The sequence below is a fragment of the Clupea harengus genome, unplaced genomic scaffold, assembly GCF_900700415.2.
Source record: "Clupea harengus unplaced genomic scaffold, Ch_v2.0.2, whole genome shotgun sequence".
Taxonomy (NCBI): Eukaryota; Metazoa; Chordata; class Actinopteri; order Clupeiformes; family Clupeidae; genus Clupea; species Clupea harengus.
The window spans coordinates 3,656-25,003 of NW_024880247.1; the positions used below are offsets into that span (position 1 = coordinate 3,656).

At 44.9% G+C, this 21,348-nt stretch overlaps 2 protein-coding genes across 2 annotated transcripts; one reads left to right on the top strand and one right to left on the bottom strand.

Moving 5' to 3' along the window:
• Positions 1 to 545: 545 nt before the first annotated feature.
• scaf4a (SR-related CTD-associated factor 4a) lies at positions 546 to 16,307 on the bottom strand. Its single transcript, XM_042706342.1, has 21 exons — positions 16,137 to 16,307; positions 14,342 to 14,425; positions 14,142 to 14,186; positions 13,757 to 13,918; positions 13,305 to 13,446; positions 11,735 to 11,901; positions 9,783 to 9,971; positions 8,591 to 8,679; positions 7,999 to 8,140; positions 7,470 to 7,664; positions 6,883 to 6,971; positions 6,463 to 6,638; positions 6,178 to 6,278; positions 5,854 to 5,967; positions 5,612 to 5,768; positions 3,668 to 3,774; positions 3,350 to 3,515; positions 2,976 to 3,056; positions 2,480 to 2,572; positions 1,233 to 2,200; positions 546 to 1,100 (listed from the first exon to the last, which is right to left on the bottom strand). The coding sequence occupies exons 1-21, from the start codon at positions 16,164 to 16,166 to the stop codon at positions 546 to 548; spliced, it is 3,852 nt and encodes a 1,283-aa protein (XP_042562276.1). The 5' UTR covers positions 16,167 to 16,307.
• A 1,435-nt stretch (positions 16,308 to 17,742) lies between these two features.
• On the top strand, positions 17,743 to 21,266 carry LOC122131696 (hormonally up-regulated neu tumor-associated kinase homolog A-like). The gene is made up of 2 exons (XM_042706341.1): positions 17,743 to 18,438; positions 20,867 to 21,266. The coding sequence occupies exons 1-2, from the start codon at positions 18,226 to 18,228 to the stop codon at positions 21,161 to 21,163; spliced, it is 510 nt and encodes a 169-aa protein (XP_042562275.1). The 5' UTR covers positions 17,743 to 18,225; the 3' UTR covers positions 21,164 to 21,266.
• Positions 21,267 to 21,348: the final 82 nt, after the last annotated feature.

Genomic DNA, 21,348 nt, shown 5'->3' on the forward strand with positions numbered 1-21,348 from the left:
TTTATACACTAGGGTGATGGTATTTTTAAGTAAAAACTTATATTATTATTAAACTCTGGCGGGCGAATACAATATGACATAATATTTTGATATGAAAATAGTTTATTCAACCAAACGCTATTGCTGACATTTTGGAGATGTAATTTCATGGGTTGATTCTCCCTCTGAAGCTTAAAAATTATAGAAAGATCTCCTATATGTAAACATTTTAGGTAATAAAACATTACAACAAAAAAGGGCATATTTTCATATTTAGAGTCAACGTTTGTATTTAAAACCCAGAGGAAAAGAATTAAAAAAAAAAATTAATCCCTCCAAAAAATCTACACTTAAAAATACAAACATATTTACATCATAAACATTTTCTTTGCCTTTCTGGTAAGATTCTTGTTTTGTTACACATGGTGTGGTTTAGTTTTGTTAAGCTATCTGACCAACATTCACGCTCCTCAGCAGGATATGGGCATTTGAAAAGGGGGCAATGTTCCACATTGGCCACAAACACATGACAGTCTGACTGGCTTGCATTGTTCTGCCCTACGGCTCTACGACTCCGTTGCCTCTGCAGTTTCACTGAGTGGAGCCTCCACATTTTCACTGAGTGAAGCCTCCGCAATTTCACGGAGTGGAGCCTCTGCAGTTTCACTGAGTGGAGCCTCTGCAGTTTCACTGAGTGGAGCCTCTGCAGTTTCACTGAGTGAAGCCTCTACAGTTTCACTGAGTGAAGCCTCTACAGTTTCACTGAGTGAAGCCTCCACAGTTTCACTGAGTGGAGCCTCTGCAGTTTCACTGGGCGGATCCTCTGCTGTGGGCTCCGAGTCCTGGGCCTCGACGGTCGTCTCGGCGGTTGCGCCTTTGGTCGCGTCTGCAGGGGGTTCGGGCTTGGCGGGTGACTGCTCTCCAGCCAAGTCTTTGAGGGGGGCCTCGATGATGATGTTGGCGTCTGGGTTTTTTTCAGCACTGCTGAGTTCATTGCTCTTGTCCCCCCTGAGCCAGTCGTCACGGTCCCACCGGGAGCTCCGCTCGCGGTCGCGACTCCGTTTGGTTGGCCGACTGTGTTCCTCGGTGGTGGTGCTGCTGCCGTCGCCTCCTCTATCCCCCTCAGGACTCTTCCTCAAGTCTCTGCGTTCCCTCTCCCTCCCTCCTCTGTCTCGGTCCCTCTCCCTCTCCCTTTCTCGGTCTCTGTCTCTGTCCCTCTCCCTGTCTCTGTCCTTCTCCCTCTCCTTGTCCCTTTCTCTGTCTTTGTCTTTGTCTTTTTCTCTTTCTCTGTCTTTGTCTTTGTCTCTTTCTCTGTCTTTGTCTCTTTCTCTTTCTCTTTCTCTGTCTTTGTCTCTTTCCCTGTCTCGATCCCGATCCCGATCTCGATCCCGCTCCCAACCTCCTCCCCCACCTCCACCACCACCACCATGCTGCTGTTCTTCCTCTTGCCAGTTTCCATACCTCTCCCTACCCTCCGGACGATCTCCACCCCGTCTTTCACCGAATGACCTCTCCCTACCCTCCGGACGATCTCCACCCCGTCCTTCACCGAATGACCTCTCCCTACCCTCCGGACGATCTCCACCACGTCCTTCACCGAATGACCTCTCCCTACCCTCCGGACGATCTCCACCACGTCCTTCACCGAATGACCTCTCCCTACCCTCCGGACGATCTACACCCCGCCCTTCACCGAATGACCTCTCCCTAGCCTCCGGACGATCTCCTCCCCGTCCTTCACCGAATGACCTCCGCCCTCCAAACCAGTCCTGCTCCTGGTCTCGCCCAAAGCCCTGGTTTCGCTCATTCCGGAAAGGCCTTCCGTCCCGGGCGTCAGACCCTTCTGGTCCCGGTCCTCTAGGCCCAGTCGGCCGCATAAAGGGAGGTCCAGGAGGACCAGGAGGTCCTGGGGGCCCAGGAAGACCAGGAGGGGGGCCCCCGGGTGGACCGAGAGGTCCCCCCGGAGGTCCTGGCGGGTGGAAGGGGCCTTTCATAGGGTGGGGAGGTGGCATACCGAAGCCCCCTGGTGGAGGCTCTCGGTGCATCATCTGTGGCGGCCCTCTTGGCATCATCTGAGGGGGCATTGGCGGCATGTTGGGGTGATGCGGGGGCATCGGGAAGCGCTGCATGTGTGGGGGTGGCATACCTGGGGGGCGCTGCAAGGGCATCATACCAGGCCTTGCCCCCAGAAGGCCAACTGGAGGTGCACCAATCTGGTTACCTTTGAGGAGGATATAAAAACAGGTCCTTCAGATTTGAAGACAAAAAAGACAGGAAACCTGGCATATCAACACCATACATGTTTCACTCATAGGAGTAGGCATTTCAAGCAAACCCCCCCATGCACACACATAGCGAGAGGGACCCATTCACCTCATTTTCGTTTAATGGAGAATGCTATTAATTTTGTCCAGCGTTAGGAATGCTACCACCAGGGGGCAACTCCCCGTTAAACAAATCCAAATCCAAATAAGATTACCCAAGGTGATCAAACACCTACCCATTTGATGAGCGGCGTTGTATCCATCAGAGCCGTCACTGTTTCTGTGGCCCAGTCCGGCAGGATCACCTGACGGCTCCTCCGAACCGCCAACTTGGAGAGGAAGGGGAAAAAAAAACAAACAAACAAACAAAAAAACACGTCACAATGGAGGGCAAACAGAAAATGATATATCGACACTGACAGCAGTATGACCGTACCTTCAGCAATGCGATTCACATGGGTGGGTATGTCAAACAGACTGTCCTCATTATGCTACGTAATTAAATTCATAATGGTGAGCTGTCTTTTGTGCCTGCAGTTGGTCTGCTCTGCAGTCTGCCAGCTTTATCTGTTTTATACTGATAGTATTAACCTACAAGCCCAAGTATGCTGGTGCAGTCTATACTAAATACTACTTAAACTCTCAAACAAGCCTCTTTGTTGAATTAGCTCTAGGGTTTCAGACAGGTAGAATAAACACCTGCACTGCTGTTGACTGTTGCTGGGTGCTTACCTGGGAGCATACCGGGCCCTGGAATTGGAGGTGGGGGTCCAGAAGCACCCATGGGGGGCACAGCACCAGGGGGAAGAAATCCTGAAAGACAGAGTTGATGGCACAAATATTAAAATGACAACCTAAATTTATGAAGTAAAAAAAATCCAGATGGACACAGCAGATGCTACCTACTTAAGACATTATTCATTCAACCTAAAACTTTACAAATTGTGTAAAAATTGCATTTTTCACTGCACCCTTTCTGAGTAAACCGTCATCAGAGGTGTCTTTCAACACTTCCACACTTGTCACAAGACGTGTGCCAACGAGTCAGACATGTGCCAACGAGTTAGACATGTGCCACAGTGCAAGAAGTGAGTGTGCCCACGTACCTGGAGGCCCTGGGGGCATCTGCATGGGGTTGAATCCAGGTCTCATGAAGGGTGGAGGGGGAGGGGGCACTCCTGGTGGGAAGTTTGGGGGTGGGATACCCATGTGGGTTGGGAACCCTGGAGGCGGCACTGATCCCAGCACTCCTATTTGCTGGCCTGGTAGCACCTGAGTGAAGTGGACGCAAAGAACAAAAGTAATCATTATTACAGGACTGTTTTTATTCACATACTCTACTCTACTACACTAAACTATACTATATAACATTCTATACTATACTATGACAAACAGTTTGTGAAGCTAGTCATGCAAGGTCTTACCTGCACAGGTGCGACAGCCGGCTTCTCCTCAGCTGGAGCAGGTTCTGAGCGTCCGTTTTGGGACACCTCGTCCACCATATCGTGTTCACTCTGAGCACCCGGCCACCCTGTGAGGAGTTTAGAAAACAGGCCTTATGAGCTCTATGAAATCTTCATCGCAAGCAATTTTAAGCTTATGATAAAAATTTCAAATGTGATATAATTCTGGGTTAGATTTAGTGGTTCTGATAAAATTTAAAAAAAAAAAACACTTTAAAGGTACAGTATGTAGGATTTAGTGGCATCTTGCTGTGAAGATGCAGATTGCAACCAACTGAATAGTCTATTTCCAAGTGAGTATGAGAGGCTAAAGCAAAAGGCCCTTCCTAGTGTTTTGGTTTATCCGCTCTGGGCTGCTGTTGAAATATGGTGGTGCAACATGACTGACTCTGTGGACGAGGAGCCGCTCCCTATATAGATACGAAGGACTTATTCTTTGCTAACGAACACACAACGATTCGTAGTTACAGGTGATTATACACTAATGAAAACATAATTATGATTACTATATTCCATTTCTGCTAAGGGATCACCGTAAATCCTACATACTGTACCTTTAAATCTGCAGAATGCCTAAAAAGATATAACTCAGAAAATGATTGAAGACTACATAATGTGCATTCAAATAAAGCCCCAAACACATGGGGGGGGCGACTAGCAGCGACTGTGTGATTAGGAGAGTTGCAGGTGAAATGACCCTTGGCAAAGCAAAGTCGGAGGGTCCAGAGTTAAAGGTGCTATATGTAAGAATTTTAGTTTCAAATATTCAAAATGAACCAGAAATAGCAGAAATGACCATGTTGACATAATGTCAAAAACGCTTATGCTCTGTGTTGCCCAGATATTCACTAAAAGTTAGCATGCTAAACAGCTACCCCCGGGCCATCCTCTTTCACAATACCACGTTATACCTCAAGAGGCACTAGTGAGTCAGTGTAGCTAAAACAGCAAAGCAAAGATGCCGTGATGGGCATAAGCCCACACTGTTAGAAATGGATGTAATTGCTAAATCCCATCCCATTTAAGAGGCTAAAATAATGATAGTTAAAGGGTTTGTTGATTTGTGGAGAAATGGAACGCTCCATTTAAAATAAAATAAAAAAGAGCCTCAATCCATTTCCAAAAGAGCCTCAATCCAAGTAGCTTTGTTGAAAGCCCATCGGGTAACAGCTAGCCCAAAAGCTTGAGTGCTTAAATAAAGGCTGTCTGCCTTGACTAAGTTAATTTAACATATAAGTATCAATTGATATAATAGCCTAGATATCTTTCAATCATATCAATGTTTTCACCTTACATGTTTCAACCTCTGCCACCTTGGCTTTTGTTTGCTTCTGCAAAGGGAGAGGAGGTAGGGGTGTGCAAACGTAGTAATACACAGCCCCAAACCTGCTCGGAGTGGGGGGTATTAAATCATTTAGTTTGCTAACTCGCAGCTAGTCAGGCTTACATACAACTCCTTTGAACTAATCTTGACTTTGGAGCAAGGTGATTGAGGCGACCACCAATGGGAGTGAAAGATACCTTCAACTGACAGATGATGTCAGGACTGAGCTCCCTAAGCGTTGCCTGCAAGGAAACATCGTCCACGACCATAGTATATAGATTATACGTTTATTTTTTATATCAAAAAGAAATTTAAATGTGGGAGAAATGTTTCCAATTCACTGTTGAAGTATGTGAGTACAGCCTACCAATCTGTTTATTATCTTGTATATGCTAATATCAAGCTAGCTAGCAAGCCTACTACTTTAACAATGGGAAACATATAAGGAGGATACCTTGGCAACCAGAGCTTGGAATACCTACTAGCAACCAACGGTCAACTACAAACCAATGGGCAACGAGTGAATCACTGGATATGTGTACGGGTCTTGAAGAGTAAAACATGGAGGTCATCCAGTTTACCTGGAGATAAGGAATCCGTGTCCAGTATGCCACCTTCTTTCAAGCCTTCCAAGTCCTCCACTTTTGCTTTGCTCCAGGGGATAAAGGTGACCCCCTGTTCCACGTCCCAGTACTGTTTATACTCAGCCTTGATGCCTTTGTTCAGTGCCCATGCAATCTGAGGCGAAAAAGATAGCAGGTTATACGCTTTGTATCATGTATCGGATGTTTTCTATGTGGCTTAGTGGCTCATGGTCATTCACCTTAATGGCTTTCTGGTTGACTTTGAATGTGCCCCTGCTAAGCTTCTGCAGAGCTTTGAACGCATCCTGCCGATGCACCATGACGATGTAGGCACAGCCACGCGGAGGAATCATCTACCAGACAAGAGCAAGGAGAGGACAACATATAAGTTCATATGATTGTAGCATCACACGGACACGCTACAGAAGCTCTTAATGAAATAAAATGTTTATGGTGGCTGCATTTAATTTCTTAAAGTGCACTGGGGGGGAAACAAGCCAGTGCTCAAGTACATCCTGAACATGAATTAATTTGAAGAGGTCACAGTCTAAGCTCAGGCTCACATTGATGGAGTCGATCTGGCCAAACTCCTCCAGCAGACACGCCACATCCTGCTGCTGAGTCCTTTTGTCAAGCTGGCCCACCCACAGGGTGGTGCTGCACACTGTCACAAACAGAGGGACACAGGGGGGGGGGGGGGGATGTGGGTAAGTCACTACGTAATGCTCCACAGCTGAGTCATTAAATTAGCAGACCTTGAATGTGAACAGAGCTCATCTGAAAGGTCATCGTCTGTCCCGAAGTTTAAATTAATTAATTAAAAACATAAACCTGTCGTGTGGCCTTACCGCTGAGGGTCTCGTTTTTGAGGGGAGGGAGTCCCTTCTGTCGTCTCTCCCGCTCCCGCTCTCTCTCCTTCCTCTGAGGGGAGTGGTGCCGCCTCTCCCGGGACCACGACCGGGACCGCCTGTGCCTCGTCCGCCTGGACCGGGAGTTGGAACGGGAGCGTCTCCTCTTCGGAGATCTGAACCGAATGAGCCCAGACAAAAATGTTTTACAAGAAGCCCTTAATGTTTCCACAAAATGGAGATCCACATGTGTTTTTGTTTTGAGAGATCCGGCGATGCAATCCCTTCTTACCTAAACCTACATTTATTTTATTATAGGTTGTTTTTAACTATGTTGTCACTATGTACTGTGGCACTCTGAGATTCAGGTGAATGTAGAGTGCGCTATAAATGAAATGAATTATTATTATTATTTATTACCTGGAGCCTGAGCGTGAATGGGACCGCCTGTTGTCTGGCCATTGCCTCCGGTCTTTCACTGGGGGAGAGTCCATCTCCATGGAAACATCCTGCAGACACAAAATTATTACATTTACATTTTACATTTAGTCATTTAGCAGGCCCTTTTATCCAAAGCGACATACAAGGAAATTGCATTTATACATCAGGAGCAGTTAGGGGTTCAGTCTCTTGCTCCAGGAATTATACTGTACAAGCCAGGCCTTCACATGCGCAGTGTTTACACTGACTTGCAACTCACTCTACCTGGCTAGCACGACTCACTCGACTGCCTTTCACAACTCACTCTACCTAATATGAGTAAGTAATTACATACAAAGCTAAAATGGCTGTAACTGTATGCAAATGAGCCCCTTTGAAACGGCATAGAGTAAACACTAGATCAGTGTGGATCAATGAAACGGCATAGAGTAAACACTAGATCAGTGTGGATCAATGAAACGGCATAGAGTAAACACTAGATCAGTGTGGATCAATGAAACGGCATAGAGTAAACACTAGATCAGTGTGGATCAATGAAACGGCAATTAGGCACTGAGGGGACCAACCTGTTGATGTGGAGGCAGGTGTGGCGGAAATGCATTATTTTGGGGCGGGTATCCGCCCGGGAAGCCTGGGGGCATTACAGCTCCCTGCTGGGGCTGGGCAACCATAGGCTGCCCCATGGGAGGCATCATCCCTGGGTAGTGCTGGGGAGGCATCATGCCAAAACCCTGGAGCTGCCCATTCGGAGGTAGAGGTACCTAACAGGGGAAACCACGCGTTAACAAAGTTTAAAAAGAGATCACAAAAAAAAAATGACTGGGTGTTTCCTTTTTTTAAATACGACAACGTTTAGGCATGCGGGTTTTGCTGAGCGCACAACATTGGCACACTGATCCCAGGCCAGGATAATACATCCTATCTCTTCTACCGCAGTGGAGATGCAACACATACAGAGGAATGCAGGATTTTATGGAATTCATCACAAAGACATCCAGTATTGCCATTGGGTTGTATTTGAGATAATAGGGACTTTTTACTAGTTGAGATATAACAAACATTTGTTAATATTTCAAAGTATGGTCCTGCTGCTACCTGTTGTGTGGGGTCATGTGGTTTCCCCATCATGGCCTGCTGGAAGTGATCCATGCTGGGCATCTGAGAGGAGAGCTGGGGAAAGCCGGGGGGAAGCTGCTGTGGCGGGGGATGTGGCTGGGGCATGCTGTCCATATGGCTGCTTTAAATACACAAACACAGTAAACAACAACAACCCGCTGTTATTAAATAAGACCGTGAACAACAAGCCAAGAGCTGGAGGGTTCTCACTAACTTTTTTTATATTAGATTAAGATGACTACACAGATTAGTGTCTGTTAAGAGGGCCCTTCTGAAAGAAGAATCCACCATTCATGACAACACATACAACCTAGCAAAACAACCTGAATGAACAAGGTGTTGGAAAAGAGTATCACATGTAAATGTGAAGTCTAATCCTAAACAGAACCTGACCTGGTTGTCCGTACAATGCTTGTATCCTTTTGAACATCTGTACCTTCGCTCAAAATCTCTTGTGTAGCTGTATTCTATTTTGGAGCACTATCCCATTTGCTCATCTCCTCTTCCTGTTATAGGTTTTCATGGAGCTGAGAGGCGGCAGAGGTAGGGGAGTAAATAGGTCAGTACGTACAAGACAGACTGGGCTGAGGGCGTCTCTTCCTTTTTCATCTCGTCCGCACCCTCCGGCTCATCGTCGTAGTCAAAGCGATCCAGGAGTGTCTGCAAAGGAAAGGCCTAAGAAAGGTCAGGTCATGTGTAATAACACAACTTCCTCCGAAAGACTGCACATCTGTACATCATTCAATATGAATATACAATATTTGATTTAAACGTACACAGGGTTTAAAGCAAGGAAAGATTCTGTGCCTGGAGTTTTTAGATGGACCTTAAACAGTTACTGGAAACTGAAATTGGTACTCTGAGAGTGCAGACCTTCGCCAAGGCCAAATGTCGCATCTCGCAACGTTAGTGAAAGTGAAACTAAATTCGTGGAGCCACCCGGCTGCACCTTTCCACAAAGTTTCATAGAAATCGAGCCAGTCGTTTTTGCGTAATCCTACTTTCAGACAAACATCTAACTAAGAACAACAAACCATCTTCGGTGGTTCAATGGTTATTGACTCTGGATTATGTCACTTGATAGGGGGAAAAATTAACTGCATTACAATGTCCCCTCCTGTACACATTTCAGCAGCAAAGCTCTAAAAACATCACAGAGAGAAATTGAAAGTGAATTGACAGATTCCCTATCAAGCTCTCTCCACTAATCGTTGGACCTCCAGAATTGGCTGCCATTTTTCTGAATAGAAAGTTGTATTTGTCTATAGGCAAAATAAATAGTTTTTTTTCTTAAATATAAAGATAATAAAAACCGTTCAGTTTCCGAGGCCCAAAAACCCTGACACATACCGAACCGTGGGCCCGTTGCACCGTTGCATCCCCAGTGTAAACAAAGGTGTTTATTAATGAAGTAGGCTAGATCTACTTGATTAATAAAAAAATATATATATCCATCCAAAATCTTGCTACCGAAAATATACACAATAATATTTTCCATAGGCATAGCCTACAGTATAATTATCGATTTCCAAATCTAAAATGCTGGGGAACTTTAATCCATGCGTATGCCTTCCTGACCTGCTGCACAACACTAGTGATACAGAGAATTAGAATAAAGATATACGTGTTTTAAAGCATCAGACCCTTGATAATGTAAGACCATACTGATGAGCTTTACGGTGAGATTCAGAAGTCGAGCAGCTGAGGAAAAAACACGAAAGAGGACAGAAGTACTACGCTTCAGGTGGCTCTGTCTGCCTTACTTTGTCAAAAGTGGCCTTCTTGTCGATAGACTCATTCAGGTGAGCTGGATGAGGCACCATGGCAGCGGGTGCGGGGGCAACTGGGGGAACGGTGTGGGGCTGCAGGCTGATCTGAGCTGGCAAGCTGTTGGGGAGCAGTGGGGACTGGGGCTTCCCAGGCTGTTGGAAGGTCTGAAGCATCTGCTGGAGCTGAGGTTAGGGAAAGACCATTTCTAGTTATAATGCAGTCATGGGTAGCATATGAATTCCAACACAAAACACACAATTGGCATGTACAGCTACCGTAATTTCCCGACCATTAACGCTGGTTTATACATTGATTTTTGCAATATTTCTGCAGCCCGAAGGTTACTACTCGGGTGCGTCCTATACATGGGAATGCATTTTTTTCCCACCTGGTAGTTAGTAAGTTGCACGCGCAGTAACTCTGCCAGACAAGCGTTAATGGGTCTATCTCTCTCCCTTTTCCACATTCGAAAAACAACACTGGATAGATGGACACATTTTCATTCACGATCAGTCACATTCAGTCTTCCATAATGCTAAAGTAAGACTGCACCATACTGTATTTAACTTTCAAAGGTGTTAGAGGTCTCATGCCAGTTAACCTGGGTATGACCTATCCTCGCAATCTCTATTTTAGGGTAGTTGCTAACGTGTGTAACATGAACTCGTTTGAATATAAAGTGAATATGAAGCTGCACAGGCACCCACAGGGTTTCTACTCATCATAGCTTTTTAACTATCCTAGCTATCTCTAGCTTAGGGAACCATCTTAACAGCTGCCAGTTGCTAGCCTGTGATGAACTCATGTTAATACGTGTGAATATGAACTTGTGAATATGAACTCGTTAATATGAAGCTGCGCAGGCATCCTGAGGGTTTCTACCTTTTCCTATTAGAATTGTATAAGTTAAATCGAGGAGGTTGTAACATTAGCTATCATTTCATGCAAATGGAACTCTTCCATTTAAACTGTTTAAGGTTATTAACACGTTTCCTTAGCTAGCTAGTTAGTTAGTTAGCTAGCATAGCAACTAGATAACCATAGAAACCAGAAAACACAACCTTAGCTGCAAAGTTTAATTTCTCAAAATCAGCTCACCAATAAAAGGCAACCACTTGCGGGTAATGTTAAATGGCTACACATAGACATTAAACAATCCTGGACGTCAACGGAGCAAGGGCTTACTCTGATATCAATGTAATGTTATTGAATGGGGGGGGAGAATCCCCCCTCCCCCTTGCCCTTCTTGAACATGTTAATTTAATGGTTGCAATTCCCACTGCAAGCATGTCAGAAGATCATCTTCATGGCACTAGGTCACCAGAGGATCAATTAACAATTAGTCTTAGACGTTTAGTCTCCATTTCATCACAGCATACCATAACACTAAATAAATAATCAATAAATGGTTTTCACTGTGAGAGGGACTGGGGTGTTCCTGTGTGTGTGTGTGTGTGAGGAAGTATAGGTAGTTGTGTGTGTGTGTGTGTGTGTGTGTGTGTGTGTGTGTGTGTGTGTGTGTGTGTGTGTGTATATATATATATACACACACACACACACACACACACACACACACACACACAGTATTTTTGCTTGAAATGCCCATCCCTACTTACACTACAGACTTACTCCACATACAACCTTTAAATGCCTAGTAATGCTCGCACCACAACTAGATGGCATGACGTAAAATTCAATAAACTGCGGTTAATACACTGGTGTGGTCAATACATGGGTTTGTTTCGTAAAATACTGTAATGCGTTTTTTATACAGGGCGGTTAACAGTCGGGTAAATACTGTATGATTCTTTTTTCTTAATATATTAATATATGTGAAGTCATGCCAAATGGCTCTTCCATGCTGGACTACTGAAAATGAAATGAGCTTTGAACAACTGCGCTGTAAGCACAGTAGCTCCATGCAGTAACTGTGGTGATGACTGACCTGCTGCCCTTGGGTAGACTGGAAGAGCTGTGCTACAGCAGCAAAGGCGTCAGAGTTCTGAAGCTGCGGCACAGCAGCGGCGATGGAGTTAGCGGTCACTACACGAGGTGCCGGGGCTGCGACCAGGTGAGGTTCCGGCACCTTCTTCACCGGGGTAGGGGGAGAGGCTGGGAAGGAAAGCGCTTGATCATGAGTTTTGTCAGGACAACTCCCATGTAAAGCTCATACTTAAGAAAATACTATTACCAACCTCTCCAACATGAGAGACATGAGGGTAAGATTATGTAGGGGGCTTCCAAAGGCACTAATGGCAGCCATGCTTTAAGGTCAATTAAACAAAACAATCAAGCTAAAACAATTAAGCTAAAACAATTAGGCTAAAACAATTAGGCTAAAACAATTGCTTACCAAGGTCCTTAAACAACTGACTATTCATGACACACATTCTTAACTATGTTTCTGACAGTACTCAATGTGAGGAGGTTAGCAAGAGATGTAACCTGGATAGTAACATTGCATTTTACAACTTTACAACAGGCTTTCAAACATAGGGTTAGGGTCAAGCTTACACTTGAAAGTGATGTTACATGTCTGCATTTATAATACATTGATGATAGATTGCATATTTGTGAGCGGTAAATTCAACAGCCTAAATCCATGAAAGAAGCCAAATTACTATGCACTCCACACATGTCACATTTAACTATGACAATCTCTCCTAGTTGTTAAAACAGATGTAGTTGCATAGACCGACAACAATGTTAGGAACTTCTGAGTTGCTTCATGCTCTGCCATACTGAAAAAGACTCGTTCCATTGAAGTCAACGGGAGAGGCGCTACTCTCTTCCTGTACAGCTGTGGATTCAAACAAGCTTGTTGTGTTCCCGGTCTTCATCTAAACTGTTACACTCCTACACAATTTCCACACAACTGTGCTCTGATGTTTTTAAAAATGTTTTAAAAACTGACATACTGGTGAGCTGACCAGTGATTTTTTTTAAACTACAATTTCTTTGTTGCTTCTTTCCTAACTGCGCTCATCTTGTCACTCGTGTTCGACGCTGCTTCTGTTGTTGTACGAAATGTGGAGGGTGCAACTGAGAAATACAGTTAACTGATTGGCTGTTTGCAAGACAGTTGTGGTACGCAGCACAATCAAGGGACGTGATTGGCTGTGTCTTAGTCATGGAGAGAGCACGCTCGGGGTTTGTTCATGCACCCAAAATTTCGTATTCATTATGCGCTTTTTTAAGGAATTAGCATTTAACCAGCCAAACTGATCGAAACTTTTATCAAACAACTTTCTTTCTGCTATTGAAGAAGTGTCATTGCTGCATGACAACCCAGGAGGACACAGAGCTACTACTGAACTTCAACCGTTCTACTGTACACTGTTTGCAACCAACCAGCCTTGCGCACTACACCTACATCTCTCATGCTACATATAACCTTCCCTGTATCGCAATTAGAGGGCTCCCCTTAGCAGTTGAAAACCAATTCTGGGCTTTGCAGTAGTAGCTCAAGCCTCAGGCCACTTTCAGCACCGCTGAAGCATCAGTGAGTGCCTCACCTCCGTTGGGTCCCGCTTGGTCCCCGTCTACCAGTCCAGCCACGCTGCCGGACCCCGTGGCCATGTCCAACAGAGGCTGGATGACCTCGATTTTGAACACGCCATTCTTCTGCCACAGGTTCAACACACGCACAATCTTACTCTGCAAACAAAGAAAAAGAAAAAGAAAAAATCAAGAACACAGCACACCAATATTTCATATAGGGTTCAGAGGAATAACTGTGCTCCTAACTGGATAACTTTAGATATGTTTACGGGTATGTGTTTAGTCGAACCGTATACATTATACTATGTACAAGCAGGGTAAAATTATGGATCCATCATAGACAATCTGGTGAGCAGGTCAAGTTCAACTTTCATATCATCCACATACAGTTCTACGGAGGCACAATTTTCAGTGACGAGTTGTAAAGTTGCGAATGCTTAGAGAAAGATAGAGAGAAGACTCCTACCCTGTCCTCAAATGGACACAAGCAGAGATTCTCGAAAGTGCCGGTGATGTTTTTGGTGAACCTGGGCCCAAACACATCCTTGTCTGATCCAAACTGATGCCGTGACTGCCTCACAATTGAGTCCACCACATACAGTCCTGGGACTTTATATTCAGGTTTACACTGCAGGAAACAATGACATGGAAGGCAAGATGTAACTGTCTGCTTATCTTGGCTTCAATCGGTCATTGAATGGCATGACAAATATTAATATGTGTATTGAGAGAGAACATATCCATATGTAACTAATTAAAACTTAACAACAATTATTATTATTATTATTACGTGTATTTTGAGAAAACACATCCATATAATATAAATTAGCGTTAAAAACAAAGTAACATACCTTTTTGACAAACTTTTCAACAATCTGGACAACATGCTTATACAACTGCAAAAAAGTAGAAACATTAATTATATCAATCAATTATATGATCACATTGTGTGGCCATCAGGATAAGACTGACATGCATGAAATTGGGACTGTCTACTTGACAATCAGCCAGGCTACTATGCACTTTCCTGTACCTCTGTCTGTGGCATTACCTTTATAGCTTTGATGGCAGACTTTGTGATGGAGATCATCTTCGCCCGAGAGATTGGGGGCTTTGAGTCCATCAGAGAAAACAACTGTAGGAAATTCAAAAATAACAGTGTGGGAAAAACACCTTCAATCAACCTGATGATGCTTAGGGTGGGTTTGAAGTCCTGTATAACAATACATCTACCAACATGACAGCATTCGAGAGTCAACCTGCTTGATATACTATCTGTGCAAGGAAATGATAAAACAACATCCTATGACCTGTTCTTTGTTGTGACTAACACGTCGGTAATGACAACACCACAGCTTCATTTGCAGATATTCCCAAAGTAGTTTGCTGTATTGCTTTTTTTTTATCATAAAAAAAAAAAAAAAGATATGCCACTTTTTAATTTGATGTTCAGGGACTAATTCGGGAGTTTTGTAAATGGCTAAGAACTTAGGAATAAGTAGGGCTACACCAATGGCTGCATGATTCTGAAACTTTAGAAAACATTGTTGTCCATTCAAAAGATTACTTTCGTGCCCTTGAAGGTACTCAATACAGAGTGCACTCAGCATAAACATTGCTCTCAAGAGTACATGTGCGTTTGGCCTGTCTTCAGTTCAGTCCCACACACATTCCAAATATGATGAAACGTTTTCAAAATATGCCCAGGCCTGAAGTGCTTCAAGTACACAAACAATATACTTGTATCATAACATAAGCAACAACAAAATAATGTAATGCCGACTTATTACACAACATATGTGATAATGTAAAAGCGAGTCACCTCAGCAATCAAAAGAAGACGCGCCCAAACAAACTGCCTTCACAAAATGTTCCCAGAGGTGGGAAACGTTGATGTCCACTTGTACTACTCTCAGCACTAGCTAAGCTAACCTGCTGTCAACATTTCTTTAAGACATATTTCACCATGATGCAAACCTTTATCCATTTACCGTATCACAACAGAAACATCTCTCCCACGCAGGCACATTCTTGTATTGTCGATTGATACAAGGCTGATGCTGGCCAACTGGTAGAGTTCACCACTCCCCTGGCCTTCCCTTCTCATAATCGACCCCAGCAAATTTGCTCTTGATATTGATAAGTCTTCCAAACTCTTAAGTGCATGCATGGATATCTCCAAATTCCTCGTTAAGTTACAGCTCGCTTTAACAAGCTACATTTGCAACCCAAATCACACCGTGCTAGGTCACCTGGAAGCTTGCTAGCGAATGCTGTCTGAATTACTCATCTCATGTTGCTAAAAAGTAACGTTGTGCATTGGTGCTTTGTTGCAAAGCCGCCCTATCAGTAGTTTAAACGAAAGTGAGCGTAATTTTAGGATCGGATAACATTTGCATAGCGTTGTTGATGCATTTTCTCTTATGGGGCCAACTCAGATAAGTCCCATGGCGTGATTCTGTTAGCTAGCTAACGTTAGTTGACTGGTTGGCTTAGCATATGCTAAACTCGACACTCCTCAAGCCGCGAGCCTGTTAGCCAACTAGCTACATAACAAGCTGGCTAACGGTATAATGTTTGACACTTGAAACACATCAAAACACACTTGATCAAGCACTGCGTGGCAATTGCTAGCAATGTTATGGCTTCTGGCGTGAGCAGAAGTAGTCTTGTACATAACTACACATTTAGACAACGGGCCTTCAGCGCCAGTTTGCGGCCTTCCACACAACACAGCCCTACCTAGCTTAGCTAGCTGGTCAAAGACAAACATTGGCTAGCTAGCTAACTTCAGTCACTTTTGGCAATCCTCATCTTCTGAATGACTGTGACATGAACAGACTAACCTCATGATTAAATGCATTGACCGCGTCCATGGTTCCCGGCCTCGGCTATGTATTCCTTTATCGTGCAAGACAAATGTATATTTACACTCCACCAAGAGGCCGGCCAAACATGTCCGCTTGTGTTACTGGTGGTAGCTCGAGAAGCAGACAGTGTCGGTAGTGGTGGAGGCGAAGGGCAGGACGGGATTGAATTGTTTCCATTATGCACCAGTAGATGGCAGTGTATTTTCGTTTATGTTATGACCATAGACATACAGTCAGTCTTCTTGGTCTATGGTTATGACGAGCTAGGCCTGGGACAATACAATTTTACGTTTGAGAAAATATATTGTATGTCCATTCCATCTGTCAGAACTTTGTTCAATACAATTCCTATGCTGAAAATGTATGTTTAAAAAAAATGTCCCCCATTGTAAATAGCCTAAGTATTTCCATATTACCTTAGACTATTTCCATATTACCTTAGAGGCTTAGACTAAAAGAAGGTGCATTCTCGTTTGATCGCTGTTCCAAATCTTGCCACAGGGTGGCGTTGCTGTGTTAGTATCGTCCACACACGTGGAAAAAAACAGATAGCCCTGATGGATGATATACAGTCCAGATGATGAAACTACCGTCACTTAGCTGTTCAAAATGCAGTTCAGTTAGTCATGAAACGTTACATCATTTATGTGAACATAAAAGAAGCCCAGTAAGAAATAACCACTAAATGCAATAACCTATGACTCAATGGAAATGCACTGGCTTGATCTGTCAGTTCCTACATTTCAACAAATGAATCAAAACAGATAGCCCTGATGGATGATACACAGTTCAGATTATGAAACTACCGTCCGTCACTTAGCTGTTCAAAATGCAGTTCAGTTAGTCATGAAACGTCACATCATTTCAAGGAAGCACAGTAAGAAATAACCACTAAATGCACAAACATATGACTCAATGGACATGATCTGTCAGTTCCTACATGTCAACAAATGAATCAAGCCTTGAATCAGACCTTAACTAGCCTATAGCTGGTGACTAACACCGAACCATGACTGTAGACTACTTTTATAACGTCTAGAAGAACTGTCACCCATACACCCAAGTGAATAATAGCAATGTTAATAGACTAACTACTACTGCCATTATTAGAGACTCAGCGAAAAAGACGGAGATAGATTATTTTAGCCTACTTTCGATAGACCTTTTTTTATGAATTTGTGTGTCCGAATAATACTAATACAACTGTAGCCATCGCTGAGGCTATATTGCATTTTTAGACCTAATCATTTATTATCAGTTTGCAGCCTACTTATATCCCCACAGCAAAGCCATAAGCTAAGATACAGTTGGCTGTCCAGGTATGAGGCAAAGCTGTAACCTGAAGATGTCAAAAGTCACGTCCCCTGACAGTTTCCCCCTCGCAACATAGTCTTTGTTGTGAACCGCATGGGTCTGAGGGCGGAGTTACTCACTGGCAAGCATGGATGGCACAGGCACATTTGCCCTTGCCAACGCAGCTGATTGGACTGAATTTCAACCTAGTAACCGAGTGAGGATTTTTTAGCAAAACAAGTCACGCCTACCCCCAGTCCCGGGAAACTTGCATCAAATAGCCCAGCGCACACAAAGCATTCAACAGTCTATCGCAAACGTGGTTAGGTGTGGATGTCACATCATCAGCTTCTGAACCGTAGCTTTTTGTTAATTACTCGTTCAACATTTATTCTAGGGTATTCCATAACCGTTACTGGAGATTTTATTTATGATCATTAATTGGTTTGCTTGTCCTTATTTCGGCAACGATTAAAAACTGCTTATAGCGCAACTTGGGTCCTTTGACACTTCCATGGTCTACTCACGTCAGACAAAGCGTCAGGTTGGACAGGTGGTGCGTGTGCCAATTTCAGTAAAGACGTCCACAACAGGCTATTAGGAACAGCGGCGGAACACAGGGGACTTTACTTCAGATGTCCGTTGCTGAGAGCAGAGCTAATATCGTTTTACAACACGTAAGGAGAGAGACTTGGCTGTCGCACGTAACGTAACTGAGCGTGAGAGCGCACTGAGAAGTTGGCAGTCTCCAGTGCCAGAAGCTGTCAAGGAGATGGTGGTCGACGCTCCAAGACTTTTCAGAGTGAAAGCTCCGAATTCCAAAGAAAATGCTTTACCCGCACCCCTTAATAACAGTCCACCTGGGGACATCCTTCGCAACTTCTATCACACGAAAAGAGTTGGAAATTACCTCATTGGAAGAAAACTTGGAGAGGGCTCCTTCGCAAAAGTTCGAGAGGGTCTTCACGCTTTGACAGGGGAGAAGGTGAGATAACATTTGAATGTGATTAATTAAAAACTTTTGTATTGAGTTTTGTTTTCATCTGCACCTGTATGCATTATGTTAAGCAGAAGTAGAAATATTTCAAATATGAATAGGGGTGGGATGTTTGTCAGAGAATGTAAGAGGCTATTGTGCACATAATGGTACATTGTAATGGGAACTCGTTGACTGACCATTTAGGGTCATATGAGGGTCCAGTAATGGCTGTTACGGTAAGTCACCTGTCTTGGAGTTGTAGTTACACCTTCTTGATATTAGGTAACAGTGGCTTTCCGAGCTTACCGAGGTGTCTGAATTAATCACAGCTTACCCTAGAGAAAGTGATCAACACCAAGCAGTGTGAATCTGGAAAGACTTCATGAGGTCCCTGACATCAGAATATATTACTCTGACACCATAGCCTCTTAAAGGAGATTTCACTGTTGGGAGAGAAAGGTGTAAATCTTACATTACCAATTTAAGCAGCCTTATTCATGAATGATGTTCCTGGGGGGTTGTTTTTGATCTAGTGTTGGATTTGCTGTTTTCTCATTGGTCACCAATTGCTTTGTGTGTTTAAACTTCTTTTGTGGGTGCAGCCAATCAATTTGCATGTGGGGAAAAAAACAAGTGTCTCAGTTTTTTAATGTGCGACCTGGAATTCCTACTTAGCATATGAAGGATTAAACCAACCCTAGTGAGCCCCCACAGACACCCCCTCTCTCCCTGTTGCTGTGGCAAGGAGAAGCGCGCCGCCCGGGCGATGATGCAAACCCTCGAAATCACAAAGCAAAGCACTAGTTCTCCTCGTGCTCTCTCTCTCTCTTCCACTCGCGCCGCTGTTTTTCTTGCTTGCTTGCTCGCTCGCTCGCACAGGATCGATCTGACATCACCAGGAAAAACAGTGGGGGTGGGGCTGGGTGGGCAAGTAGTGAGAGGATAGCACATGCTCCCTGAGTGTCTGTGCTCATGTGCACGGTGTGTGTGTGTGTGTGTGTGTGTGTGTGTGTGTGTGTGTGTGTGTGTGTGTGTGTGTTGTGATCACATCTAACCCACTTTCCCCTCCCGCACCATACTCTTTGTCTGAGGGAATGATAAACAACGTGTCGGTCAGGAGCCCGCAGGCAGCGGCGGCGGCAGCCCCTCCATCCCCACCCTACCACACCCCCAGCCACCCACCCCGCCCCTCCCCACACCAGCCCCTACACCCCCAGCCACCCACCCCGCCCCTCCCCACACCAGCCCCTACACCCCCCCCCCCCCCCACTCTCCCACCGCCCTTCATCGACAGCGTGGGCTTCAGTGAAAGAGCCAGTCCTTTGTTGTCGCCTAAGCATACAGTGGGGCCGAATTAGCATCTGAGGAGACTAGGGTGGGGACGGTGTGGTCCCATGTTTCCCCCCCTCACTCCCACTGACCTTACACTCGGGGTCCCTCTGTTAGGGTAATTGATCTAATTATTTGCTCAATTGGTCATGTATGACTTTGTTTGCTCAGTGGTCTCTCGTGGATGGCGATTTATAAAGGCGAGACAGGCAGGCAGCCTCTTGAACTCCTCTTTTTATTGTCCTAGCTTGAGTGGCAGGGATTGTGTGGAGGTGCTTTCATCAGGGGCGTAACAAATCACCCTTTCTTATTGTGCTAGCTCGGAAAATTGTGGGGTGAACGAAAGACTAAAAGGTTGGTGAACTGTCAACCCGTCTCTGTCTGAAAATCTGTCCACACTCCCTTTTTAGGAGTTGGGTGAGCCCTTCGGACTTATCCCAGGGTTAATGTGTACATTTGTCCCTGTCCTGGCCCGCTGTGTGTTTATCCAGCATTAGCTCTTTGCGACACGCATGTGACAAATGGGTGAAATTAACAAGCCATTTGGGGCCTTGTCCTCCAGTGGGAGTGGGAAGGAGGGGGCCAGTGAGGTCTGTTTGTTCCTCGTATCTGTCCAGTGAACCCCAAAAGCAGCCCCCCCCAACACACACACACACACACACACACACACACACACACACACACACACACACACACACACACACACACACACACACACACACACAGCTTTCCAGTCCTCCTGCCCCCACCCGGTTGCCCTGTGGGCCCAGTGTAAACCAGTCGAAAGCCCCTGCCTAGGCTTTTCCCAGGGAGCAAATGTGAGCGGTTGCTCCGGGCAAGCTTAATGACCGCAACAGCAGCTCCGGTTCTCAGCCTCACCTGTTCAGTCCCATCCCCACATGGGGGTGGAATGAGAAACAGTTAACACAATGACAGCTCTCATTCGCACAAAGCCTGGGAAGTAATGTAAGGTTATATGTATAGTGAACTCATTCCATGATCATGTAGTGATAAGTCGTGCAAGTTTAAATGTAGAGTGTTTTTCCCAGGTTATGATCATTAAGTGTCAAATGTATTAAAATCCATGTCCCTTTTTTACTCGTAGGTCGCAGTGAAAGTGATTGACAAAAGGAAGGCCAAGAAAGACTCGTATGTGACAAAGAACCTGCGGCGCGAGGGTCAAATCCAGCAGATGATCCGCCACCCGAACATAACGCAGCTGCTGGACATCCTGGAGACGGAGAACAGCTACTACCTGGTGATGGAGCTGTGCCCGGGCGGGAACCTCATGAACCACATCTACGAGAAGAAGCGCCTGGAAGAGCGGGAGGCGCAGAAGTACGTCCGGCAGCTCGTCATGGCCGTGGAGCATCTCCACCGGGCCGGCGTGGTGCACAGGTGAGATCCTCAAAGATCCCCTCAGTGTGTCTCACTCGACTCTCACAGCTAACTTTTTTTACTCAGTCCGTCTGTCTCTCTCTCTCACACACAAACACACACACACACACACACACACACACACACACACACTCTCTCCTTCACTCACTCTCACACACACTCTCTCCTTCACTCACTCTCTCGCACACA